The 26,021-nt window shown below is 36.9% G+C and overlaps 1 protein-coding gene across 24 annotated transcripts in view; it reads right to left on the minus strand.

The window, feature by feature from the left end:
- The window catches only part of Nrxn1 (neurexin 1), a 1,056,958-nt gene that overhangs the window by 142,050 nt on the left and 888,887 nt on the right, over positions 1-26,021 (minus strand). For all 24 annotated transcript variants that reach the window (XM_035445200.1, XM_035445199.1, XM_035445197.1 and 21 more), the window contains one exon: positions 22,266-22,437. In XM_035445200.1, coding sequence (XP_035301091.1) covers positions 22,266-22,437 — 172 coding nt within the window. The remainder of the gene's footprint in view (positions 1-22,265; positions 22,438-26,021) is intronic.

The following is a 26,021-nucleotide window of genomic DNA, read 5'->3' on the forward strand; positions in this document are numbered from 1 at the left end:
ATATGACAGTTCTTATGTAATATCTTGGAAAAATTATTTAACTAAGTATAATTGCATCATTTACTCCATCCCTTTCCTCTCTCCAAATCCCATGTACCCCCTATAATTTTGTTTTTCAAATTTGTGGCCTCTTTTTTAATTGTTGTTATATGTGCACATATGTACACACATGTATCTCTAAATAATAAATATAATATTTTTGAGTGAGTTACTAAACACATCAGTAGACTGTACCTCCTTCGACATTTGTCTCTTCCATGAGCCTCTGTTCTCACACACCTAGCTTGCATAATGAATCTCAGCCCTGCAAACACTAACAAACCTATTCCATGCTCCTAGTCTCCTCTTGATCCAGGCTTCTGATATTGTTTTTATATTCATTCTAAATCCTGCCATAAATCCTTCTGGTTGGGGAAATGGCTCATTATAGCAACTGCAGTTGCTATTGCTTCTCTCCTCAATGTAGTGGGAAAAGCAGAAGTGATTCAACAGTAAGACTTAGATGTGGAATTAAATCCCACGATAAAATTTGACAGTGACTTTCTGCCAATTATTTGTAAAGATATTCAACTCAAGTTTGGGTGAAGATATTGGAATAAACAAAACATGTAATGCTAATAATTTAGAGTATAAACAGATAATTCTCTCTTAGGAGTAATGTAGCAGTGACAAAATAGACAAAGATGGAGAAAAATGGTATATATGGTACTAATGACATTAATTGGAACTCATGCCAAATTACTGCAGATATTTTGCTTTTCATTCTACGTTTATTTGTTAAAAGGAAATGTGATCTCCAGGGAGCGAGGTGGGAAACTGGACTGGAAAAAAGTGGCACAGTCAGTTCTGGTTTCTCCCAGATATCTGACCAAGTGTTATATTTGAGTAGTCTTTTGCATACTAGCCAAAATTGTAAAAGCAAAATCTTATGTTGCCTCATGTTATAAGAAACAGTTTGTATTTGATAACTAAGCTAAGGGATCACAGCATAACACACTATTAAGTATAGTTGGATTTTAAAACATTTTTAATTCTCAAAATAATTTAGTTGAGCAGTACAGTACAAATAACACTATATGATGTATTTCTTACAAAAATGAAAATTCCCTTTAAATGAGTTCTTTGCTTTAAGTGGCATTTTTTAAATACTTAAAATAGATGGGGAAAGGTAGCTAGTTACAGTTAATACTATTAAAGAAGAAAAGCAGAGTAATGTACTCTTGGGCATGCCATTAAATCTGTCCAAGGCTTATCATACCAGTAATAAGGAGCTATTTTATCACATGATGTTTTAGACTAAGACACAATTCTTGTGAAGCTCAAGGGTTCCTTTCTTAACAATTTATTCCATGTGGTATTGAATATAGATGGCAATAATTATTTTTATAGATTATATAGAATCATGGACTCTGAGAAATGAGAAGACCTTATTTAAAACCTCATCCATCCCCTCTCAAATGTGTGATAAGTTAGATGAATTGGCCTCTTGCCTCTATAGAGTTAGAAGAATCCGAAAGGACCATAAGTTCATGGAGCTGAGATATATAATTTCATAAAAAGGTGCACATTGACAGTCTTCCTTTTTCCAAATGAACTATAAAACTCTAAAAAGAACAACATCATAATTCATGGACAAATGCAATAGGCCTTCTTGCTTTGGCTTGATTAAATACAGAAATATTTAAAACCATGTTGCTATTGCATTTTCTTGTGGTACCAGGGATTGAACCTAGGTCCTTATGTATGTTAGGGAAGTAGGCTTTCAATGAGCCCCTTGCTTCCCACACATTTTGTTTTGTTTTGTCTTCTGAGGAGGTGTTGATACATTGCCCAAGTTGGCTTTGAACTTGTAGTCCTTCAAAGTTAGCCTTCCAAGTAGGTACACACCCAAGATTAGAGACTTCTAACACATGCCTGTTTCCATTCTGCCATTACATTTATCCCAGCAGTTTAATGACTTTTAGGTATGGTCAGCAAGTCAAAGCAGAGGACTGACATGACAAGTCCAACACAAACAATGAACAGGCATATAGGTTTTCTATTTTGAGTGTGAAAGTTTACCAAAAACCTCTGATATCACTAACATAAATATGGCACAGGCAGAAAATGATGGGAAATAAAGCCCATTATTGGACTCACTGGCTGTTTGCTTTGTTGTGATAACAAGAAATTTTTTCACACCTGGGATCATCAGGAGAGTAAGAACATAAAACAGAGATGTAAGAGAGTTAGAGGATTTGAGGAACCAGAATTTAGTAAAAAGCAACAAACAAACAAGAAAACGAAGTTAGTTGGAATCTGAAAGATGCAATTTTTAGAACTCAAACTCATGAGGAAAGTTAATTTTCTTTTTATTATTATATTTAGAGTTGAAATCTACCTAACTTCTTCAGAGCACCCAAAGCACTTGAAGAGCAAAACCATATGATAACCCTACATCTACTTTCATACCTCCAAAACTTCTCCCTTGACCCAGTATAGACATCACCAATTGTCCCATGACTCTAATGATAAGGCTTGTTATAAAAGCTTACTAGAAATGCCTCCTTACAAAGAACTGTATCTGAACCTGGAAACAACCTAGATGCCCCTCAACTGAAGAATGGCTAGAGAAAATGTGGTACATTTACACAATGGAGTACTACTCAGCAGGAAAAAAAAAACCAACAGAATCTTGAAATTTGCAGGAAAATGGATGGAACTAGAAAGAGGTAACCCAATCACAAAAAGACAAACATGGTATGTACTCACTCATATGTGGATTTTAGACATAAAAGATTACCAGCCTACAGTCCACAATGCCAGAGAAGCTAGTAAACAAGAAGGACTCTAAGAGAGACATACATGGTCCCCTGGAGAAGAGAAAAGGGATAAGATCTTCTGAGCAAATTTGGAGCATGGGGTGGGGGGGGAGCTAGGAGAATGAGAAGGGGAGAAGGGGAGGGGTGAGGAGGATATGAGGGAGCAGAAAGGTTGAGTGGGGGGGGAGAATAGAAGAAAACCAGAAAGGAGATACCATAATAGAGGTAGATATTTTAGGTTTAAAGAGAAATCAGGCACTAGGGAAATGTCTGGAGATCTATAAAGATGACACCAACTAACAATCTAAGCAACAGAGGAGAGGCTACCTTAAATACCCTTCTCTGAAAATGAGATTGAAGACTAACTTATATGCCATCCCAGAGCCTTCATCCAGCAGTGGTTAGAAGTAGAAGCAGACTCCCACAACTAATCAGTGAACTGAACAGGAATTCGGTTGCAGAGAAGGATGAGTGATAAGCAAAGGGGTCCAGACCAGGCTGGTGAAACCCACAGAAACAGCTGACCTGAACAATGGGGAGCTCTTGGTCCCCAGACTGATACCTGGGAAACCAGCATGGGTCTGATCTAGACACCAGGAATGTGGGTTTCAGTGAGGAGACCTTGGGAATCTGTGAGACCTCCTGCAGTAGATCAGTACTTATCCCTAGCATAGGTGTGGACTTTGGGAGCCCATTCCACATAGAGGGATACTCCCTGACCCAAGACACATGGGGGTGGGCCTAGGCCCTATCCCAAAGTATATGATAGATCTGATGACCCCCCCCATGGGAGGCCTCCTCCCCTGGGGAGCAGAAAGCATATGTGATAGGTAGGGTCTTAGTTAGGGGGGGTGTTAGGGGAGGAGGGGAGGGAGAGGGAACTGGGATTGACATGTAAAACTATCTTGTTTCTATTTCAAATAAAAAATGTGCAAAAAAAAAAACCCCACAAAAGCAAAGAACTGTATCATGCCTAATACGTAGCCATTTCTCCCTTCTAGACATGATGGCCCTTCTTTAAGTGTTAGATGTCACCTCTCCTGTCTGCTTCATGTCTCTTTCAGCCCTGATCTTCATGCTTAGTAATAGAGAATATGGAATTTTCAGTAATAAAATCATCTCCGTAATGAATGCTTCCTCCTATATGTACTTCAACTCCAGGGGGTAAAAACAACGTTCTTTGGTCTCCCCCAACTTCCACCCGTTCTTTTCCCCCAGGTCTACAAGATAGGAAGACAATGACAAAGCACATCCTAACACTTGTCTTAAGCAGCATCTGAGGCTTTTGGACCTGTGGTAGGATTTGACTGCATAATGTACATCTTAACACATAAAGTCAATGAAGAGTTGTGAGTCTCTTGGTACACTGAGTGTAAGGACTCAGGCATTATATTGGCCTGCCCATGTCACCTGGCAGAATGCACTCAGGCAGTACCTTGGTCATCTCAGGGTTCCATGGTTTCGTAGTTTGGGCAGGTACAAAAGACCCTTTAAAAGAAAGACACCTCCCACTTAGGGTCTCTTTCCTCCTGTTCCCCTGGGGGAGCCAGGACTTTTCCTGTCTCCCTCTTCTCTTCTGTCCAATCTCTGTCTCTGTGTCTCTTTACTTCTTTTATCTCCCCCCAACCCCTTTCCATTTCTAATAAAACTTCTCACTAAGCTCTGTCTGCCTGGCATATTTGTCCCTCCACCTTGGTCACCCTTGCCTGCCATGGAATCCGCCAATGTTCCCCTCACACTTTATCATAACACTGAGAACGGAGAATCAAATGGATATTTGAGAAAAGCATCTTTAAGCAGAAAGAAAAGCATGCATTTAAAAACAATTTTTAAAGATAGAAATTCTGTACTGTGCTCTGCCCACCTGCTAGCATGATCTCTATAATGCTCATTCGTTAAAAACCAAATGACTCTCCAATGCCCAGCTCATGCTTTGCTCTTCCATGAAGGTGGCCTAAATTACCATTTGCCAACTCCTTTATTTAAATATTTTCTAAACATGTTTTCTGTGTCACTCACTTAACTAAAAGCGTGCCCTTCCTAGTGACACTTCTCCAGGACGCTGTGTCAGAATAGGTTTTGAGATGGAAGATCTACAGCAATTACATGTTTGCTGGGGTCAGGAGCAACACTTTGAAGTGCTAGGAGGCATTTATCTCTGTGTATGTGACCTCATTTCTGACAGCTAAGACAAGATAAATTTGTTCCCAGAGTAAAATACAATAGTCACATTTATCCTTAGACAGTATGTTCCAAACCCTTAGTGGATGCCTCAAACTACTGAGAGTCCCTGACAGTTTACACGATGACATGTTTTTCTTATCCACACATTCTTAGTACAAAGTTTGCTTTATATTAGGCACAGTAAGAAATTAATCCATAATAACTGTTTTCATTTGAATGTAATTGACCTCCATTAACTCATAGGGAGTGGCACTATTAGGAGGTGTGGCTTTGTTCAAGTAGGTTTGGCCTTTTTGGAGTAATTGTGTCTCTGTGGAGGTGGGCTTTGAGGTCTCATATATGCTTAAGCCAAACCCAGTATCTCAGTTCATTTATTGTCCTCTGCTCAAGATGTAGAACTCAACAGTTATCACTCTAGCAACATGCCTGTAAATTATTTTATTTAACAATGGGGAAGCGGTTTTGTCTTATATTTGCTATGGACAAATTGTTTAACATTAATAACTATTAAATTTCAAACAGTCTTCTGAGATATGTATATTATTATTATGTTCATAGAGAGGCATGGTAAAGTCATTAACTCCTGAACTAGGATCAAAAGCCAAGCAGTGGGGTCTTGACCATTCTGTCTTAACTGTTACAACATCTTGCCTTTTATCTTGTTTTAGGCCTGCAGCATAGGTCTACTATTTGGTCTTGTAGGCTGTAGTCCCTACTTCCTATAGTGATTTGAGTGTTTAAAAGTGGGTATCAGTTGGACCTGGAACCTAATATTTTGCATTTAGATAAAGGATCCCAAACTTTGTGAAACAGCATTATTGTAAAGCATGTTGTAAATCAAAAGGACCTCAGGATAGCTTCAAAGATTTGAAGTGAAGAAGTAAACATTAGTTATAGGTTGGTCATGTATCTCAACAATAGAGAACCTCCCTAGCACATAGAGTCTCTGGCTTTAATTCCCAGCATGCAAAATTAACCAACAACATTTAGGATTACAACTCCATATTAAAAGAAAAACTGGGAACAAAGTTCCCACTCTTTGCTGTCTCTCAACCCTCCCTCGACAATAACAGACACACTTCCCGGAAATGCACAGGCTACTCCAGCTTGGAAAGTAGGTAGGCTAACTACCTACAATACTAATAACTACAAATTCCATCCCCCATTTTCCTTCCCTGCTGCAGCCTTTCCTTTCCCAACTGGCCCCTCTCCAGTGCATCACACAGGGTTTACCTCCAAGCTTCCTTTCTCCCACTCATTGCTTTATACTCAGTACTCAACTTCAATGAGCATTTCCTGGGAACCCAGCATTTGCTTTATAGACTTCATAGCTAGGGCAATTGTAGATCTTTAGCTCTCCTTCCATTCCAAGAAGTATCATCCCCTGGTCTCATTCTCAGCTCTGTAGAAGACAAACTGCTACAGACTCTCCTCAATCTCCACGCCCATTCCTAAGGACTAAGCAGATGCTAGTACAATGGTCTACTCCCCTCTCCCATGGACCCACTCAGCACTATCCCTCCTGCCCATCCACATTCCTCTGTGTCAGCTCTCAAAACCTAGAGGCACATTTTATCCAGAACCTCATAATAGTGCTACTCTCTATGAGCTTATGGGGGTCAATTATATTCAGTGCCCTGAAGAATTTCCTACCAAACAATATACTGCCACACAGTCCCTCCTGGGAATAGAAGGGTAATAGAAACCATAGAGGGCAATAGAAACCAAGGGGGGAAACACCCACTCAACAAAGACAGGACCAGATATCAGTACCAGGAACTGTGATCTTCCCAAACCCAGATGCCTAAATACCAGCATAAAAACACAATCAATTACAGGCAGGACAATGTGTCTCCACTAGAACCCTGAAAATACCACAGTAGGCCCTGAGTATGTTCAGTTGCAACATAGCTGAAGCACAAGACAAAGAAATCCTTTAAGAGGAAACGAATCCTATGAAAACACAAACACAAGGAAAGAAATAAAACAATTCAAGACCTGAAAGTGGAAATGGAATAAAGAAAACCCAAACTGAGAATTATGGAAGTGAAGAAGTCAGGATCTTGAACAGGCATCTCAGAGGCAAACCTCACTAACAGAGTCCAGGAGATGTAGGAAAGAATGGCAGTCACAGAAGACAATGGATACTTCTGTCAAAAATATGTAAATCTAAAAAATACCCTGGCACAAATCTTCCAGGAAGTCTTGGACATTATGAAAAGACAAATGTAAGAATAACAGGAATAGAAATAGAGGAAGAAAAAGGAGAAGAAGGAGAAGAAGAAGAAGAAGAAGAAGAAGAAGAAGAAGAAGAAGAAGAAGAAGAAGAAGAAGAAGAAGAAGAAGAAGAAAAAGAAGAGCCTCAAGTCAAATGCACAGAAAATATTTACAACATAATCATAGAAGAAAATTTCTCTATTCTAAAGAAGGAAATGCTAATCAATTTACAAGAAGTTTGGAAAATAACAAATAAGCTGACTAGATAAGAAAAGAAAGTTCCCTTAGAACATATCAAAAAATTAAGCATACAGAATGCAGAAAGATTACTAAAAGTTATAAGAGAAGAACACCAAGTAACATATAAAGCCAGACCTATTAGAATAACATCTGACACTTTGAGGTAAACATTTAAAGCCAGAGAGCCTGGATAGAATGTCTACAAATTCTAAGAGACCACAGATACCCACCAAAACTTTCAATAAGTAAGTATAGATGGAGAAAAGAAGAAATGCTATGGGAAAAAATAACAAAAAACCCCAAATTTAAATACTATCTATGATCCAGCCCTATGAAAGTGGATATACGAAAAACTCCAACCTAAAAAGGTTAACCATACTCAAAATGATACCAGAAATAAATAATCCCAAACTATCAAATCCAAACATCTCTCTCTCTCTCTCTCTCTCTCTCTCTCTCTCTCTCTCTCACACACACACACACACACACACACACACAAGAGAGAGAGAGAGAGAGAGAGAGAGAGAGAGAGAGAGAGAGAGAGAAGAGAGGTGGGGGAGAGAAGGAGGGAAGGAGATTAAAATAAAAATAAGACATAACATTCACAATAACCACCAAAACAACAAGAAAATAACAGGAAACAACAAATATCACTCATTGATATTTCTCAACATCAATTATCTTAATTCCTCAATAAAAAAGATGCAAAAAAGCAAAATGGATGTGAATAAAAGATCCATCCTTCTGTTGCATCCAAAATACCCACATCTGAACATCAACGATAAACATCATCTCACAGTAAAAGGAAGGAAAATCCACTGAGATGATACTGCAAATCTTAATAACTGTGCACCAAACATGAGGACTCCCATGTTCATTAAAAAATACCACTATAGCTTACATCACCTATCAACCCTTACACATTTATAGTGGGAGACTTCAATATCTCTCTTTCACAGAGACAGGTAATTCAGACCAAAACTAGACAGAGGGATTCTGGAGCTAACTGAAAACAATCCAGCTACCACCCAGACCCAGAATCAGGATTATGAGGTAGCTCACTCCAATACCCACCTCATCTATGAACTGCTGAAGCATAAGAAGTGGCCAGATCTGCAGGTTCAGAGCTACAGGATCTCCAGGACATAAGGCAACAACAGCATATCCAAGAAGAGCCCTAGTGAGAGCCTACTATCGATAGTGTAGCAGAAGCCAAAGGCCTTGAACCAGACCAATGACTTATTGCAGTGAACACTTACAAGTAAAGATGTATGGACTAAAGGGTATACTATAGGACTCACTACAGCTTCCATGTCGAGATTTTTATTAATTATTAATTTTGTTGATGTTTGCTTTTGGTGGAGGGTTGTTTTATTTTTTATTTTTTATTTTTTGAATGGGAGAGTTCTCGAGGGCAGAATGCAGAGGCAGGGGGATGAGAGATAAGTGGATGAATGATGTGAAATCCATAAAGAATAAGTGAAAATTTAAAACAAGCAAACAAACAAATGGACCTAACAGATATTTACAGAACATTTCACACAAATGTAAAAGAATATACCTGCTTCTCAGTACCTCATGGAATTTTCTACAAAACTGGTCACATATTGGGAAAGAAAGCAAGTCTCAACAGACACACAAAAATAAAATAACAATCTGTATTTTATATGATCATCACATATTAAAACTGGTTATCAACAATTAAAAAAACTGGAAAGCTTACAAACTCATGGAAACTGAACAATTTACTGATGAAAGAAGAAATGAATCAACACAAAATTAAGAAAGAAATTAAAAACGTCCTAGAATTTAATGAAAATACATATATAACCTACGCAAGCTTATGGGACACAATGGAGGTGGTTCAAAAAGGCAAGCACAAAGAACTAAATCCCTGCAAAATAATTATTTTTTAAGAACAGCTCTCATACTAGTAACTTATACCATACCTGAAAGGTCCAGAAAAAAGAAGAAAGCAGACCCCAAAGGAGTAGACAGCAAGAATAATAAAAATCAGGAATGAAATCAGTAAAACAGAAACAACAACAACAAAATACAGAAAAAAGAATGAAGGAAACAAATGTTGGTTCTTTGAGGAAAATTACTAAACATTGACAAACCCTTATCCAAATTAACTAAAAAGAAAATGGAGAGATAAGATCCAAATTAGCTAAATTGCAAATGAAAAGATGGAAGAAACACACCATGAAAATTCAGAGTCATAAGGACATACTTTAAAAATCTGTACTCCACCAAATGGAAAATCTAAAAGAAACAGATATTTTTCTTTATACATACCACTTACCAAAGTCAAGTCAAGATCAAACAAGCAATTTATAAAGACCTACAACCCCTACTGAAATAGAAACCACAATAAAAGTCTTCCAACCAAAAAAGCCCATGGCCAGATGATTTTAGCCCAGAATTTTACTATAATTTGAAAGGAGAGTTGGATTCAGGCTTTCTTTGGAATGACATCGCCCAAAAAATGACATGGAGCCTTTTTTACTGAGGACGAAACCTTGGCCTTAGCTTAGGCTTGTTCCCAACTAGTTCTTATAACTTAAAGTAACTGGTTTATATTAATCTACTTTCTACCACATGGCTTGTTACCTCTCCTCCATACTGTATACCCAATTTCCTCTGCTTCTGTGTGGCAAAATCCCTGTCCCAGACTCTTTCCCTGAGTTCCTCTCTCCTCAGAAGTTTCCCCTATCCTCTCCTGCCTAGCTATTGGCTGTTCATCTCTTTCCGTAGGCAGGCTTGGTAAGACAGTGACACATCTTCATACAGTGTGATCAAATATCCTGCAACGTTCCCCCCCTTTTTTGTCTAAATAAAAAGGAAAATCTTAACTGTAAAATAGTAGAACTATATACAGTAAGAATAATTATTAGGTAAGAATTACATTCACAATATCCAGTCCATTTGTATTTGACAAATTTGGAGTACTTGGCCATCTATACTATCTTGGTGAGTTCATAGTTGTATACCTAAACCACTTTCTATCATAACTTGTATTACCATCCTAAAAATATCTTTTTAGACCTTAAAAATTCTCTTAGATAAACAACTTAGACCTTTATCGCTCTCAACCTTTATAAAGTTTATGTCTCTTCTGTGAGTTTCTTTTTTGAAGTTGGTAATAAAGAAAATGGTAAAACTATAACAATCTCGTCTTCAACTCCATCAGAAACCTGAGAAGGATATGATACTTCCTGAGTAAACAGGAAGTGCAGAGAAAGCAACTTCCAAAACTATAGAAATGACAGAGACAGCTGGCTGCCTGGACATCCATAAAATATAAAGGCTGGTTTAATTTAGTAGTTTTTCCTATTATCTAATGTCTCTCAGCAGCTTTTGCTTATTGTTCATTAGCATTTAAAAATTAAACTTTAATAAAGCACTGTATAGGTTTCAAACATCCTGTGTTATATTTCCCATCCTTACGTGGCATCTTCTTGTTATATTACTTTACTCTCTCCTTAAAGACTTTATATTTTCAAACTATTTTTTTTTCCATGACTGTCTTTACCCATTTTCTTTTCTTTCTTCAGCACCTAAGCACATTGTTTTTTCAAGCATACTGATCCTGTTCAGAGGATTTCTCATTCTGGACCTGGCTGTATGCTAGCATGGCTCCAGAAAAATGTTGCAAAGCCCGTCTGGGCATCTATAGTCTCCTTTTGAAGCTCAGCTCAGCATATGGCCCAGGCAGGTGGCTCTACCACCCTTGGGTCTGTGAGAAAAGAACCATATACCTACAGGCGCTGATCTGCAGTCACAGCTCTGAGAAGTTGCTGAGCCCAAGTTGCAGGAGGTTCTTCTATCTAATCTTCCATAGAGTAGCTCATCAGCTGCTCATAGGCCCTACAGTTGGATATATGTGCCTCCACTTGGACGCCAAATGTAGTCAGACTTTCTTTGGGCCACCAGCTCCCAAATAATGACATAGAGACTTTTTATTAACTATGAAAGCTTGGTCTTAGCTTAGGCTTATTCCTAACTAACTCTTATAACTGAAATTAACCTATGTATATTAGTCTATGTTCTGCCAAGTGGCTCGTTGCCTCTCCTCCACACAGTATCTGACTTACTCTGCTTCTGGCTGGTGAACTCCCCTGTGTCAGATTCTTTCTCTAAGTTCCTATCTCGCCCCAGCAGTCCTGCCTATTGTCTCCTGCCTAACTATTGACCATTCAGCTCTTTATTAAACAAATCAGAAGGTGCCTTAAGCAGGTGAAGTCAAACAGTGACACATCTTCACACAGTGTGATCAAGTATCTTGCAATAAGGAGTTAATTAAAAAGCCCTTAAATTAGTTCACCAAAGAGAAATAAGAGGAAGATTACCAAATCATTTTATGAGGCCATAGTTACTCTGATACCCAAACCAAATAAGGACTTAAGGAGAATTACAGAGAAATTTGCCTTATGAACATGCATGCAAAAATTCTCAATTAAATACTTTCAAGACAAATCCAAAAATAGATCAAGAATACCATCCACCACTACCAAGAAGGCTTCATTCCAGTGATGCAGAGATGGTTCAACACATGCAAATCTAAATGTAAAACACCATATAAACAAACTGAAAAACAAAAACAATAAGATCATCTTATTAGATGGATAAAAGGCTTTGAGAAACTGCAATACCGCTCCATTTAAAAAATGGTACTGGAGAGAGATTAGGGATACACAGAGCATACCTCAAAATAATGAAGGCAAGCCTACAGCAAACATAAACTTAAATGGAAAGAAACTCAAAGCATTTCACTTAAATCAGAAAGAAGACAAGATGATCTATACTCTCCATACCTATTCAATATAAGTACTTCAAGTCTTAGCTAGAACAACAAAGCAAAGGAGAGAATTCAAGAGGATACAAATTGGAAAGGAAAAAAATCAAATTATTGTTAATTTCAGATGATATGATAATATACATAAGTGGCTCTAAAACCATAAGGAAACTCCTACAACTGATAAATACTTTTATCAAAGTAGCTGGATACAAAATTAACACACAAAAAATCAGTAGAATTCCTATATTCAGATGACAGATGAACTGAGAAAGAAATCAGGGAAATAATACCTTTTAAAATTGCTTCAAATTATAGGCACTATCTTGGGGCTACTCTAACCATGAAAGTGAAAGGCTTGTATGATAAAAACTGTAAGACTGAAGAAAGAAACTAAAGAAGAATTGAGAAGATGGAAAGATCTCCCATGCTCATGGATTAGTAGGGTTAATAAAGTAAACATACCTGTCCTACCAAACAGATTTAATGCAATACCCTTTGAAATTCCAACACAATTCTCCCCCAATTATAAAGAATAATTTTTACCTTTATATGGGAGCACAAAAAAAACACAGTAGAGCTAGAACAATTCTGATTAACAAAAGAGCTGTGTTGGTATTATTATCCCTATTTTCAAGCTTACTATAGAGGGATCATAATAAAAACAGCATGTTATTGTTATAAAACAGACATATTGATCAGTTGAATCAAACTGAAGACACAGACATAAATCCACACATCTATGGACATTGATTTTTGATAAAGGAGTCAGAAATACACACTGGAAAAAATCACAATAGTATCTTCAACAAATGCTGCTGGTCAAACTGGACAGCTGCATGTAGAAGGATCCAAATAAATCCAGACTTATCACCCTGCAGAAACTCAACTCCAAAAGTATCAGAGACCTCAATATAGAACCAGATAAACTGAACCTGACAGAAAAGAAAGTGGGTTATAGCCTTGAACTCACTGGCACAGGAAAAAGCTTTCTGAACACAGCATTGTTACATTAGCAAAGGCAATAGATCAGCAATTAATAAATGTGATATAATGAAATTAAAAAGCTTCTGCATGTCAAAGGACATTATCATTCAAACTAAGTATCAACCTACATAACAGGAAAAGATTTTTACCAACCTATACATTTGATAGAGGATTAATATCCAAAATAACAAAACCTAGATATCAAGAAAACAATCCAATTAAAACAATGTGTTACAGATCTAATCAGAGAATTTTCAAAAGAGGAAACTCAAGTAGCCAAGAAACATTTAAAGAAATGCTCAACAACCCTAGCCATCAAGGAAATGCAAGTCAAAACTACTTTGAGATTTCGTGGTACACATATCAGAATGGCAAAGATCAATAAAACAGGTGACAGCTCATGGTGGGAGTGCAAATTTATACAGTCACTGTGGAAGTCAGTGTGGTGGTTCCTCGAGAAACATTGGAATCGAGCCACCTCAAGATCCACTATGTTACTCTTGGGCATTGTACTGGATAGTATTATGTCAATTTGAAACAAGCTAATGTCATCTGAGAGTAGGAAACCTCCATTAAGGAAATATTTTTATAAGATAGCACCATAGACAGTCCTGTAGGGAATTACTTAATTAGTGATTGGTGGGAGATGCCATCCTTGTGCTGGTAGTCCTGGGTTCTACAAGAAAGAAGTCTGAGCAAGCCATGAGTAGCAAGTCAGTAAGCAGTATTCCTCCCTGGCCTCTGCATCAGCTCCTGCCTCCAGGTTCCTGCTCTGTTTAAGTTTCTGTCCTGGAATCTTTCAATGATGGACTGCAATGAGGAAGTATAAGCCTTTCTTTTTAAATCAAAATGCAATGCTAATAATCTTTGCTATGTAATGATTCTTTGAGTGTTAATGAGCTAATTTAAGTCATTATACCTACATTGTAATGCACAGTAAACAGAAAAATGCCTAATATGGAGAGTCACCCACAAATCATCTTTCCAACTCCAACTCACTGCTGTAGAACCTAGGTGAGGATTTAAAGGGTTCTAAAAATGTCTAGGATTTGGGGTGAGCTCTGTTCCCTCTCCACTCAATGGCAGTACAACACGATTATTTTTATACTGAATCAATTTAGTGGACTTAACCTTCCATGTCATTCCTTTCCATAAAGCACTGGCATCCTCTAATTGTGGCCATTTTGTCCCCCTTTCAGCTATGTCACCTGTGCATTTTTAAAAGCTTCATCTGTTTGTTTCTCCTCTAATCACAAAATGTACTCTTGTCCAAATCTTCCACCACCCTGAGCAATAAAAATAATAAATGAGAGGGATGAAGGATCTACTTGGAGTTTTAAAACATTCCAGCAAAGGTGACCCTGAAGAACTATGATGGTGTGTTAGCAATTAGTTGACATTATCTAGAAAAATGAGGCTAAATGTTCCTCTGTTCTGCCTAGTTTTATATTTCATAATTCTAGCAGATATTGTGCATTGCAAATTCATATGGTGATATTCTGGATGGACTTATGATCGGTCTTCACTGTCTTGGATTCTCAATGGCCATTTTAAATCTCTTGGCCACCAGTAGAGATAATGTGCTCAAGATGACAAATTACTTCAATAAAAGTTAGTGTGAGAGGAAAGTTCAGTCGCAGATTCCCAGCATTGGGGGTATTCGGCTGTTATTGAATGCAGGCCAATTTACAAAGCTAGAAACAAAACAGACTTGAAAATGCATAAGATGAAAGTCTGCCTCTGAGAACTATTGTATCCATGAGGCTAAATTTGTCATAAGATATTCATCATCATAATTTAATTTTAATACATAGCCCATTTAGAGGCTTCATACTTCAAAAGCTTTGCACACAGATTGTGCCATTCTGACTTAATTAAGAAAAGTCTATAATATTAGATTAGGTGACACCTTTGAATTATTACGGAATTGAGCTTATATTCTATGGTAATAAGCATACTTTTCTAATAACAATATTCATGTGAATATATAAATTATTTGCAACAGGTACCTATGATTTATTACTTTGGTAAAGAGATGAAGCTTTGTCATTTAAAATTTCTTTCTGGAAACATAATATGAAGATAAGTGAGAAAAATATATTTTTAGGTGGCAATCATCTCTGAATTGGTGACTTAATAGGAAGTTGTAAGTGATAAGTAATGAGGGTTTCAATTGCTTTTCATTCGCTGCCCCAATTGAAGATAATCTTTGGCAAATCCCATGTCCAACAAATTTGCATTAATATCAGCTGTTAATTACAGTGTTGACAATGTTTTACAGGGCTTATTTTCATTTATTTATTGTGGGTATAGAGTGTGTATGAATGTCAATATGCATGTGGTGGTCAGAAGACAACTTTTTAGGATGAGTTGGTTCTTGCTTTCCATCCTGTTTTTTAGGCAGGTTCTCTCTTGCTATCAGCTGCTGTGCATAATGTTCAAGCTCCTTGCTAAGTCTCCTGTGTATTCCTGCCATGTCATGGTAAGAGTGCAGGGGGCTGGGATTACAGGTGTGAGCTCCCCCCTTCCAGGCCTCCCTGCATCTAGTCTCAGTTCTAAGACGGGAGAAGCACACCAGTCATCAAGGTAGTGTAGCGAGTGCTTTTACCCACTGAGCCTTCTCACAAGCCCTGTTTTACAAGCTGTTAACTAGTGTGTTTTGGTCTCCAAACTAATCTACAACCTATAGTGTATTCACCTCCAATGTCAAGGTCCCTTCAGATCTGCCTCTCTTTGTCATTCACAAATTTGGCCTTTCTGAAAATACTGATCAGGCTTTGTGATGCCTGATTTTATGTCAACTTGATACAAGCTAGAGGCATTTGGGAAGAAGGAGTCTTAATTTGGAAAATGCCTCCACCAGACTGGACTGTGAGCAAACCTGTGGTTCATTTTCTTGCTTGATGATGGCTGTGAGAGGGATCAACTTACTTCGGGCAGTGCAACCCTGGTGGTCCAGGGAGCTGTAAGGAAGCAGGCTGAGCAAGCCCAGAGGAGGAAGACTGTACATAGCACTCATCTGTGGCTTCTGTTCCAATTCCTGCCTCCAGTTTCCTGCCTTGAATTCCAGCTCTGTGTTCTATATACACTATAATATAGAACTGTAATAGAAAATAGGCCCTTTCCTGTACAAGATGCTTTGGGCCATAGAGTTTTATCACAGCGATAAAAACTAAATAAGGCAAGATTATACTGAGATCATGAGTTTTGTGTATAATATCAAGAATGCCAATGTATTGAATTATATCAGGCAGTATGTGAGGTGATTATTTTACTCAACTTCTTGGAATAGAAGGATAGGGTCGTTACTGTGTTTATTTTTAAAGAAAAAGTTTTCTAAAATTTCTACAATTAAATAACAGAAGTTGGCCTTTTTATAAGAAAGGAATATAATTCTATGTGAATAGAGGATATACCAATAAGGTGAAGTCATTGGCTAAAAGGTTATTACTAGAAGATTAATAACCGGTGGCTACATTCCACTGAGGGCACATCCATCTATATTTTCCTCTAAAATATCAGCATCTATAAAGATCATCTGGAACAAAGGTTCCAGTTCCTAGGTAAATGTACTCAACGTCCATTTGTTGATGTTGAGGGGCAAGTTTGAAAAGTCACAAGCACAATTTAGAGTGTGTAATACAAAATATAAGTATACTTTTTCTGAAGATACTGTGATCTGCTTCATCAGAGTTTCTTTACAGGTAGAATATCTTAGAAGGATCAGAAACACCAATCTATATAATGTCTATAAGCAAAGACAGTTACTTACTTCACCTGTGTACTTTACATAGGTCTTTCTCACTAGTGAAGGAAATTTTAACCATTTTATGCTCTGCCATCTCTGGAATAGCATAGAATACTGATGAAAGGCAAATAGTGTGTAGAGAGTAGAAGACCATTTTATAATGGTCATGGATAGACCTAAGTTTCCTATGTTAGAACATAGTGAGTATTCCTGTAAATACATAGCAAGGATAAAACAAAAATGGCAGCTCACAGACACACTACAAGACCTCCATTTTTAAAATGGAGTTCAGCATTGCCGATTTAACATTCATTAACTAATGGTTGGAAAAACATCTACATGCAGTGTGCAGTCCAAATGAGCCCCAAATCTACCAAATCACCAGGGGAACTTTTCCTTAAACAAATAAACAGCAAGTTAGAAATAACTAATATTTCTCAACGCTGTAGTAAAATGATATTTAAAAATATCCAGGGCCTAACAAATGTAGGAACAATTAATTCCTTTAAAAAATGCCCTTTCTTTCATATCTCTCATGTCTTTCATCATTAGCTGGTAAACTTTATGGTAATGTATTTAATATATTGATCAATAAAATGTTTATTATGCTTTAATATCAAGAATAGCCCCCAAAGTCCTAGCAAAATTAAACACCATGAAGAGAAGTATTTGGCATTATAAAAAGTAGGGTTTTAATTACTTGATCTTGGACTTCACAGAGAACCTAAGAGGAAGTATGGAAAATTTATACTGGTATATGCTTAACTATGCCAAACACTGATAGACTGCAACAAATACTCAAAATATCTGTAATTATATTTCAGCAAAAATTAACAAGCAAAAGGGCAATATTTTCCCACTGAAGTTTAGTGTAGGTTCTAGAATCTGTTGACAACTGCTTAATCAAGTTTATACACTGAACCAGAACATAGGATGAGTCTTTTGCTAACATAGACCTTTTTCTCCCCCAAGTCCTTAAAGACGATAATGTGCTAATTCTAATTATCTGTAATGATTTACCTAATCTACTAATTAAGTTTTTCAAGTGAGGTTTAAAAATAATCAGTGCCTGGTAATGAATACTACTGATTTAAAAAGTTAGTGTTAACCAATTACCTGTGGCCTTTGTAAGAAAGTTACTTTCATGCCATGTGTTACTGTTTAATTATCATAGTCTTGGTTTGCATCTGTGTCCCCAGAAATGGCAGACTGGGAAGTGCATATGCGTCTAGGAGCAATCATACAAGTAGGACCTGAACTTTAATGGCTGGACCACTGCTACATCAAAGTCTTCACCCAGTCTCCCCTGTTATTTAAATTTCTGTCAACAGACAAGAGCTGGTAGCTTTGACTAGCTATTAGCTAGTATAGTGACCTACAGTAAATGAGTTGGTCTATTCAAGGTTAAATTTGATTGTTTCAAAAATGAAGAAGCTAAAAGGGCTTGGAAGTTTGCTCTGTCTTCTAAGCATTATGACTGTAAATGAAGTAGACCTTAATTATATCACACATACCCCAAACTAGGTTAAACATAACCTTAAAAAAATCAAAGTTTTAACACTAAATAATGAACTGTCCTTAACAATCAATACATTAATGATGACATGAGTTAAAAAATGAGTACCCAATTCATCTAAATAAATGGGTTGATAAATAGGCAATGATGTATGACTCTCCCATGACCTGAAAGATTTTTTATCAGATTTAGCCAATAAACAAAGGATTAAAAGTCCAGCTAAAACCTCTAAGACTTAAAGCAAATTGCCTCTCTAGAAAAAGGATGCAAATCATCTGCATGAAGACTTCCTTGGAGCTATTTCTCTAAGTCCTTTGTTCCCTAAGGGGTTGACTTTGCCACAGCACTCCAGACCTTTGGTTGCTCCTTTCTTTAAATTCCAATATCAATTTAACTCTACCTCTGTTTGTCCTTGGTAGGTTTTCAATATCTTCTTGTCTCCCAGGACAGCCAATCTAACAATCAAGAACCTTGTTTATATTTCTCTCCCTTACCACAGATTTCTATTGCCTCCTTGTGAACCACTGGAACATTAGGATGTTGAATGATATTGATAGTGAAATGAGAGAGCAAGCAGCAGCAATTGGGAAGGAAAAGGAAAGGAGGAGAAAGTACCAGAGGGGAAAAGAGAAAAGGTGAAGGGAAGGAAAGAGAGGTGATGGGAAGAAGAGGGGGAAGGAATGAGACGGAGAGGAAGGAGAAGGGAGGGTAAGAAACACAGAGGGAGAGGAGAACAGACTAAAATGTAAAAACATCTCTTCTTTCACTGTTGTAAAGTTACTTACAATGCATTCTATAGTCATCTTGCTTATCTTTCACTCATTCATATTGTTTTCTGTTAAGCATGCGAGGTATTTTAACAGTTTCATGAATATTTCTCAGTCTCCATGTCTACCTGCTAATTACACCCAATAAATGCATGCTTGAAAAGACCCAAATTTTGTTCATTGTTTCTTATATCACTCAATGCAAAATAATCTGTCTTTCTTGGATCGTGTTGCTTTTTGTTTTTGAATGCTGAATTTTTATTTAAATATTATACAGTCGTTACATTTTTTCATTTACTATATTGCACAGTTAAGATGTGTCTTATTGCCAAAGCATAGTACTAAGTATGACCCTAATATGCTTCTTGTATACATATTTATAGATAGGCTAGATGTATTCACGGAAACAAAATTAATCTTTAAACTTGTAATGATATATAAGGTATTTTTCACATACTATGGTAGCAAATGAAGTCAATTTTATTTTCAGAAGTAGCTAATTCATTGGGAATAATCTTGAGGGCAGTGAGATGATACAAGATTTTGTGGATTAACAGAAAAGGAGGAGGTCTATTTTTGATGAGAGAGAACATTTTGCTGCATAACTGTAATTAGGAACAAATCAGAGATTAATGATGCATTATATTCTAGAGCTTGAACTGACATGAAATAAGAAACAATTTTCTCAACTTTAAATGGTTTGCAAAATATTATTTCTGTACTTTGCTTTGTGCACAGAAAATAATGGAAAGGGGATTTAATGTTCAGAAATTTCAATATTTATTCTTAAATGTGAATTGTTGGGTTGTAGGAATATTGCATTTCCTCCAAAAGAGCATAAAACCTACATCTACTAATTAGTTTCTCTATGAAAGCCTTCCAGACAATTACAGGGTAATACCACTGGTCAATGCTTTAGGTGCTTTTCATTAAAGGTATAGTGTCGCTACCAGATAAATTGCTTCATATAAAAGCACTTACCACAAAGCCCTATAATGGAAGGTTAAGTGCTATCCTTAATTACTAATTTCAACCCTTATATTTTGCAGTGCAGGCACTTTAAAAGGAAGCAAATATAGTTCTCTGGTTCCGTTCCTGCTTCTCTGATTATAGGATTTTGTGGTAAAAGCATTAGTCTAGTGGCTTTTCTAATGAATAATAACCTCCCTAAATTTTTAAAATAAAAATAGCCTAACCACAAGCTGATATAAAAGATATATACTAGACCATGATATCTAACTCATATTTAAAATCACTTTGTTCCAAAAACTTTAATCAGATTGCTCATACTTGGAAATTTATCTTCAGCCTTTATGGTATTGTTGCTTATAAAGTACCAAGAGTAAAGGATGTTTGAAAGTCTTGTATGTTTTCCCCTCATCAGCATCACACTAAAGTTCACACAGAGGAGATGATTAGTGAACAATTAGATGACACAATGGTGAGGTCTCTGTGCTCTTTACAACATTAAGTTTGTAGGTGCAGAATATATTCAGAATTTTATCATGTGTAGCAGTTTCTCATGTGTCTTCACATGGATAATATGCATGCAATTTTTCATGAGTGCTATAATATTTTATATGTCAGTTGTTGCACGTGTCCTTCACAGTAATAACCAGAGCTTTGCTCACTCTTCATTTAGCAATTATTAATTAAAATTCACCATAGTGAAAGGGCACCTAGAACACATGCCTAGATATAAAAGATTATAACTATGACAACTATTTGTAAAAGTTTGTTTTTTATAATGCTTTATCTACTTCTTACCTTTAAATACACTTCTAATAATATCTTTTTCTTTCTTTCTCTGTCTTTCTTCCCCTCTCTTTTTTTTTCCTGTTCTTGCTTCGTCTTTCTTTTGAGAAATACATCTCTATGTAGTTTTGGCTATCCCAGAGCTTACTGTGTAGACCAGGGTACTCTTATAGTCTAGGGTACTCTAGAATACCAACTTGGTAACACTTACTGAATGCTTATTACTTGTCAGCATTACAATAACTTCCAGACCCATTATTTACTTTCTTGACTTTACATTCTGTCATAAGGAAGTTAGTTTATTACATTTAATTCATCAAGTATTTGCAAAACAGAACAGATTAGGACAGAATTGTGAAAATAAAGAATGATATAATTCAGAAAAAGCTCAGAAAAGTGTCAAGGACGTTTCATCTCCTCAATATGGGTTATTCCTAGAGAAAATGTATTTACTTAATAAACTATTTAGTAAATAATTAATTATTCTAGGAAGTGAATAATTCCAACAGAGGTGTTCCTTCTAGACTCATTCTTGTTATTAGTTTTATTGTGCAAATTGTAAATTGGTTTTATGATTATATTTATACTATGTGATAAACTGTATTATGTATATTTTAAAAAAGAACATTTTGCAGACTTCATCTGAGTAACACTGTCACCTCAGAGTCCTCATGAATCACTGTGGTTATATGAAGGTGAAATGAGCTCCTTTTACTCATAGCTGCATATGTGGTACAGTGTTTCTTGTAATTGTGGGTTTCTTGTCTTCTCACTCCAGGCTGCATCTCTGCCTGCCTCCTGCTCTCCTTGTACATTTCATGAGTTTGTTGTGTGCCACTGTCAAAGGAACTGCTTTATTTGCTCTCAGGGGAAAAAAGGTGTTATATTATTCCTTCCCTTGGATTTAAATTTTAACTGTTACTTTTGACAAAGCCTTTCCTTTGTTCAAATGCAAGGGTTCAGTAAAAAGCTTTGACACATTGCGCTTTTTATGTGTGCATTTTTCTGGTGCACTGATGTTCTGGATTTTGCAAACAGTAACGTGTGGCTTCAAGTTCATCTATAAAAGGCCATTTGTACATGGTCGCAAGAACAGTTTAGGACAGCATTACATTGACACAACTCTAAAGTCTAATAAATACTTTATGGTTTCTCAGAAAAGCCACAGTTTGAAGAAACGGACGCAAACATTGCTTTGCTTTTCCAGTTCTTTTTCACACAACTGCTCCCAGGTCGATAAACCCTTGCTTACCTGCAGGGTAGCGCTCGATGACTGGCCAGCTGTCCACCTGTAACGTGGCATTGCCACCACTCCTCGTAAAACGCACTACATGGTATTTCCCATCATTAATGATTGCGTTGGATTCTTCAATGGCGATGTCATCTGTGCCAACATTAAACTTAACTCCAATTTTTCCTTGGTGCTGTTAAGAAGGATGCAGATAGGTCTTGTTAAATGAATGGATTAGTTACCATTTGATAAGAATTCTATAGCAGGCATTGTCCAAGAACATGCTTTGGACAAGAGCCGCTTCCTTCTGATTTTATTTCTGAAAAACTGCATGCAATAGAATCAAGGTCTTGACACTTGGGTGAATCTGAGACAACTCTTTCATGGATAATTGATATGCTGAAAGACACACTTGCAAGGCAATTGCCTTCTTCCTGGGGGCGGCCATTGAGAAGGTGCACAGCTGCCGGCATTAGAGCATGACTCTTGTGTTCTCTGACACAGCTCCTTTAACCCAATCTTCCAATTTCATAAGAAATACAAGACTCGAAACCCTCCCTTTTAATAATGAGTGAAATCAGAGCAATGAGATCTGTCTAGAGCCAAGTGACAGATGCTCACAATACAAAAACATCTCTGTAAGTGGGATGGGCAGACAAAAAGGCATTCACCAAAATGATTTCTTAGTCATTAGCTATCAACCCCTCCAGATGTTAGCAGCTCAAAACATACCCATTGCTTTTTACCTTGAAGATAATGAATATATGACATCAAGCTGCAATATCTTGTTCAAGGACACACAACTTAGCCAAGACAAGCTGGGACTAAAATCTGATTCCCTCATTTTTAGGTTACATCTTTGCTAAAATGGAGCTAGCATAATTATCTAAAATTAACTCTCTCTCTCTCTCTCTCTCTCTCTCTCTCTCTCTCTCTCTTTGAATTATGCAAGGGAATATTAAAAATCATTCTAAGGCTAAAGTTGTGGCTGTTAACTTCAGAATGTCAGCACCTACGGTGCCCAAGAAACATGTGCCTCTGTCCTCGACCTCTGATACGCATTCCCTAACAGCAGGGCTGTCAAGCCACTGTGAGTCGATTTTTAAAGCATGTGGGTTTTCCTTTAATCAGTAGCACAGGACACCTGCACTGCAGGCTCTTGTCAGAGTCCATCAACTCATAGTGTCTGTGGCTTGCCTTTCATAAAAACTTAGCAGAGAAGCAACATGGGGGAAAGAGGGTTTTACAGGACACACACAGCCTGTAGGAAATTTAAATCACAAATGAGAAGCCTGAAAGTTTGGACCTCTTAACTTCAGACTTCTGCTGGGTTCTCACTATTTAGCTAGACAGCAAGATGACACCATCAGCTTATAATAGAACATATTAAATACATATGTATAAAAACTTTCAAATAAAACCAATTAATTTGAGGAAAATTTTCAAGATGCCGTTTGTGACACCTCTAAATATGTTAAAATTTTCTATGCCTCCTGCGTTTATCATGCATCAAGAGTTTCTTATCATTTAATTCGATTTTGATTTTTTTGTTTTGGCTTATTTTAGGCTTGATAAACTATTAACATCACATTTCTTTTTTTAAATTGAGCATGTATGTGCTGAATCATTAGATAAATGCTCATGGCCTAATATAAATTCTACATTATTTATTCTCCTTGAGAATTCTATACATGTATCCAATGTACTTTGGTCACAACCACTCTCCCTTCCTCCTCTACTCCTCTCCCAGCTTTCTCCCACCCCAATTTCTCTCTACTCAAATTTATGTCTTTTTATATATTTTAGAAACCCACTGGGTCTAATTAGTTCCGCCCATTTACACATGACAGTAGGACCATCCCATGGAGGGTGAGCAGCCTACATGGAGAATTCCCCAGAACATTCCTTTTTTGATAATATCCATGTATTTGTTAATCACAGACAACATCATATCACTTGAGGGAGACTGTTAGAGTGTGTTCTCTGGAGGTATCTCATATGTGTTAAGATTATGTATAAATTTTACTCAAATGTACTTATGTTTATTTGAATATATTAAGTACGCATAAATACTTCACTAATTTATTAAAATAGGCTGATGAGAATTTTGCTAAAATGATGAAATAACAAGGGCCCACAAAAATATCTAGGATAAAAACAATTAAAACCTAGTTTATTCCAGAATCCTTCAATAAAATTTCCATTTTTATTGGACATCTCCTGTTTAATAACTGAATGACTCTACAGATATTGAAAAGCCTTGCCATGATGTATTTAAAAAGCTTGTGAGAAATATAGTGGAAAATAAAAGTAAGTCCAAGTGTAGATTCTCTATCAAAGTTCACAAAACTGTTAAAATGATTCTAGCTACTTTGACTCTGAGTTTCTCTTCTTGATGGCTAAACACATATTCAGGATTCTAAGTGATAGCTAACATCACACATTTAGACAAGAAAAGCTGTAATGCAGCCCCAGACTCTTTGTCTCCAGGGTCCATACTTTCCATTATACTTGCTGAATTTAGGAGTATTGGCTTATTACAGCTCTAGAAAGTGAGTTGGTTAAGTCCAGCTGTAGCTGAAGACCAATTTTTATCTCCCTGTTATAGCAGAAATGCAATGGGGACTTCAATTATCATTTGTAGTAGACATGTATCAAGAATCCTGTGCTTAAAATAATTTCATAGTTCATAATATGTGTGCAACTGATGTATGAATGTAATAACATGTTAAGAATGATTCCTTTTAAGAAGTCAAACTCTCATTATTTGCAGATGATATGATAGTCTACATAGGTGACCCGAAAAACTCTACCAGGGAACTCCTACAAGCTGATAAACACCTTCAGCAAAGTAGCTGGATACAAGATTAACTCAAAAAAATCTGTAGCCTACTATATACCGATGACACATTGGTGGAGAAAGAAATCAGAGATTTTTGAGTCTCTAAAGAAAGAAATTAAAGAAGATACCAGAAAATGGATCTTGCTCTTGGATAGGTAGGATCAACATAGTAAAAATAGTAATCTTGCCAAAAGCAATCTACAGATTCAATGCAATACCCATCAAAATCCCAACACAATTCTTCACAGACCTTGAAAGAACAATTCTCAACTTTTTATGGAGAAACAAAAGACCCAGGATAGCCAAAACAACCCTATACAATAAAAGAACTTCTGGGGGCATCACCATCCCTGACTTCAAGCTCTATTACAGAGCTATAGTCCTAAATACAGCTTGGTATTGGCACAAAAATAGACAGGTAGACCAATGGAATACAGTTGAAAACCCTGATATTAACCCACACATCCACGAACACTTAATTTTTGACAAACAATCCAAATTTATACGATGGAAAAAAGAGAACATCTTCAACAAATGGTGCTGGCATAACTGGATTCGGACATGTAGAAGACTGCAAATAGATCCAAGCCTATCACCATGCATAAAACTTAAGTCAAAATGGATCAAAGACCTCAACATAAATCCAGCCACAATGAACTTATTAGAAGACAAAGTGGGAAATACCCTCGAATTAATTGGTACAGGAGACTGCTTCCTGAACATTACACCAGTAGCACAGACACTGAGATCAACAAATGGTAAATGGGACCTCCTGAAACTGAGAAGCTTCTGTAAGGCAAATGACACAGTCAGCAAGACAAAACTGCAGCCCACAGAGTGGGAAAAGATATTCATCAACCCCACATCTGACAGATGCCTGATCTCCAAGATATACAAAGAACTCAAGAAGCTAGTCTCCAAAACACCAAACAACC

Source organism: Cricetulus griseus, chromosome 5 (genome assembly GCF_003668045.3).
Source record: "Cricetulus griseus strain 17A/GY chromosome 5, alternate assembly CriGri-PICRH-1.0, whole genome shotgun sequence".
NCBI classification, from domain to species: domain Eukaryota; kingdom Metazoa; phylum Chordata; class Mammalia; order Rodentia; family Cricetidae; genus Cricetulus; species Cricetulus griseus.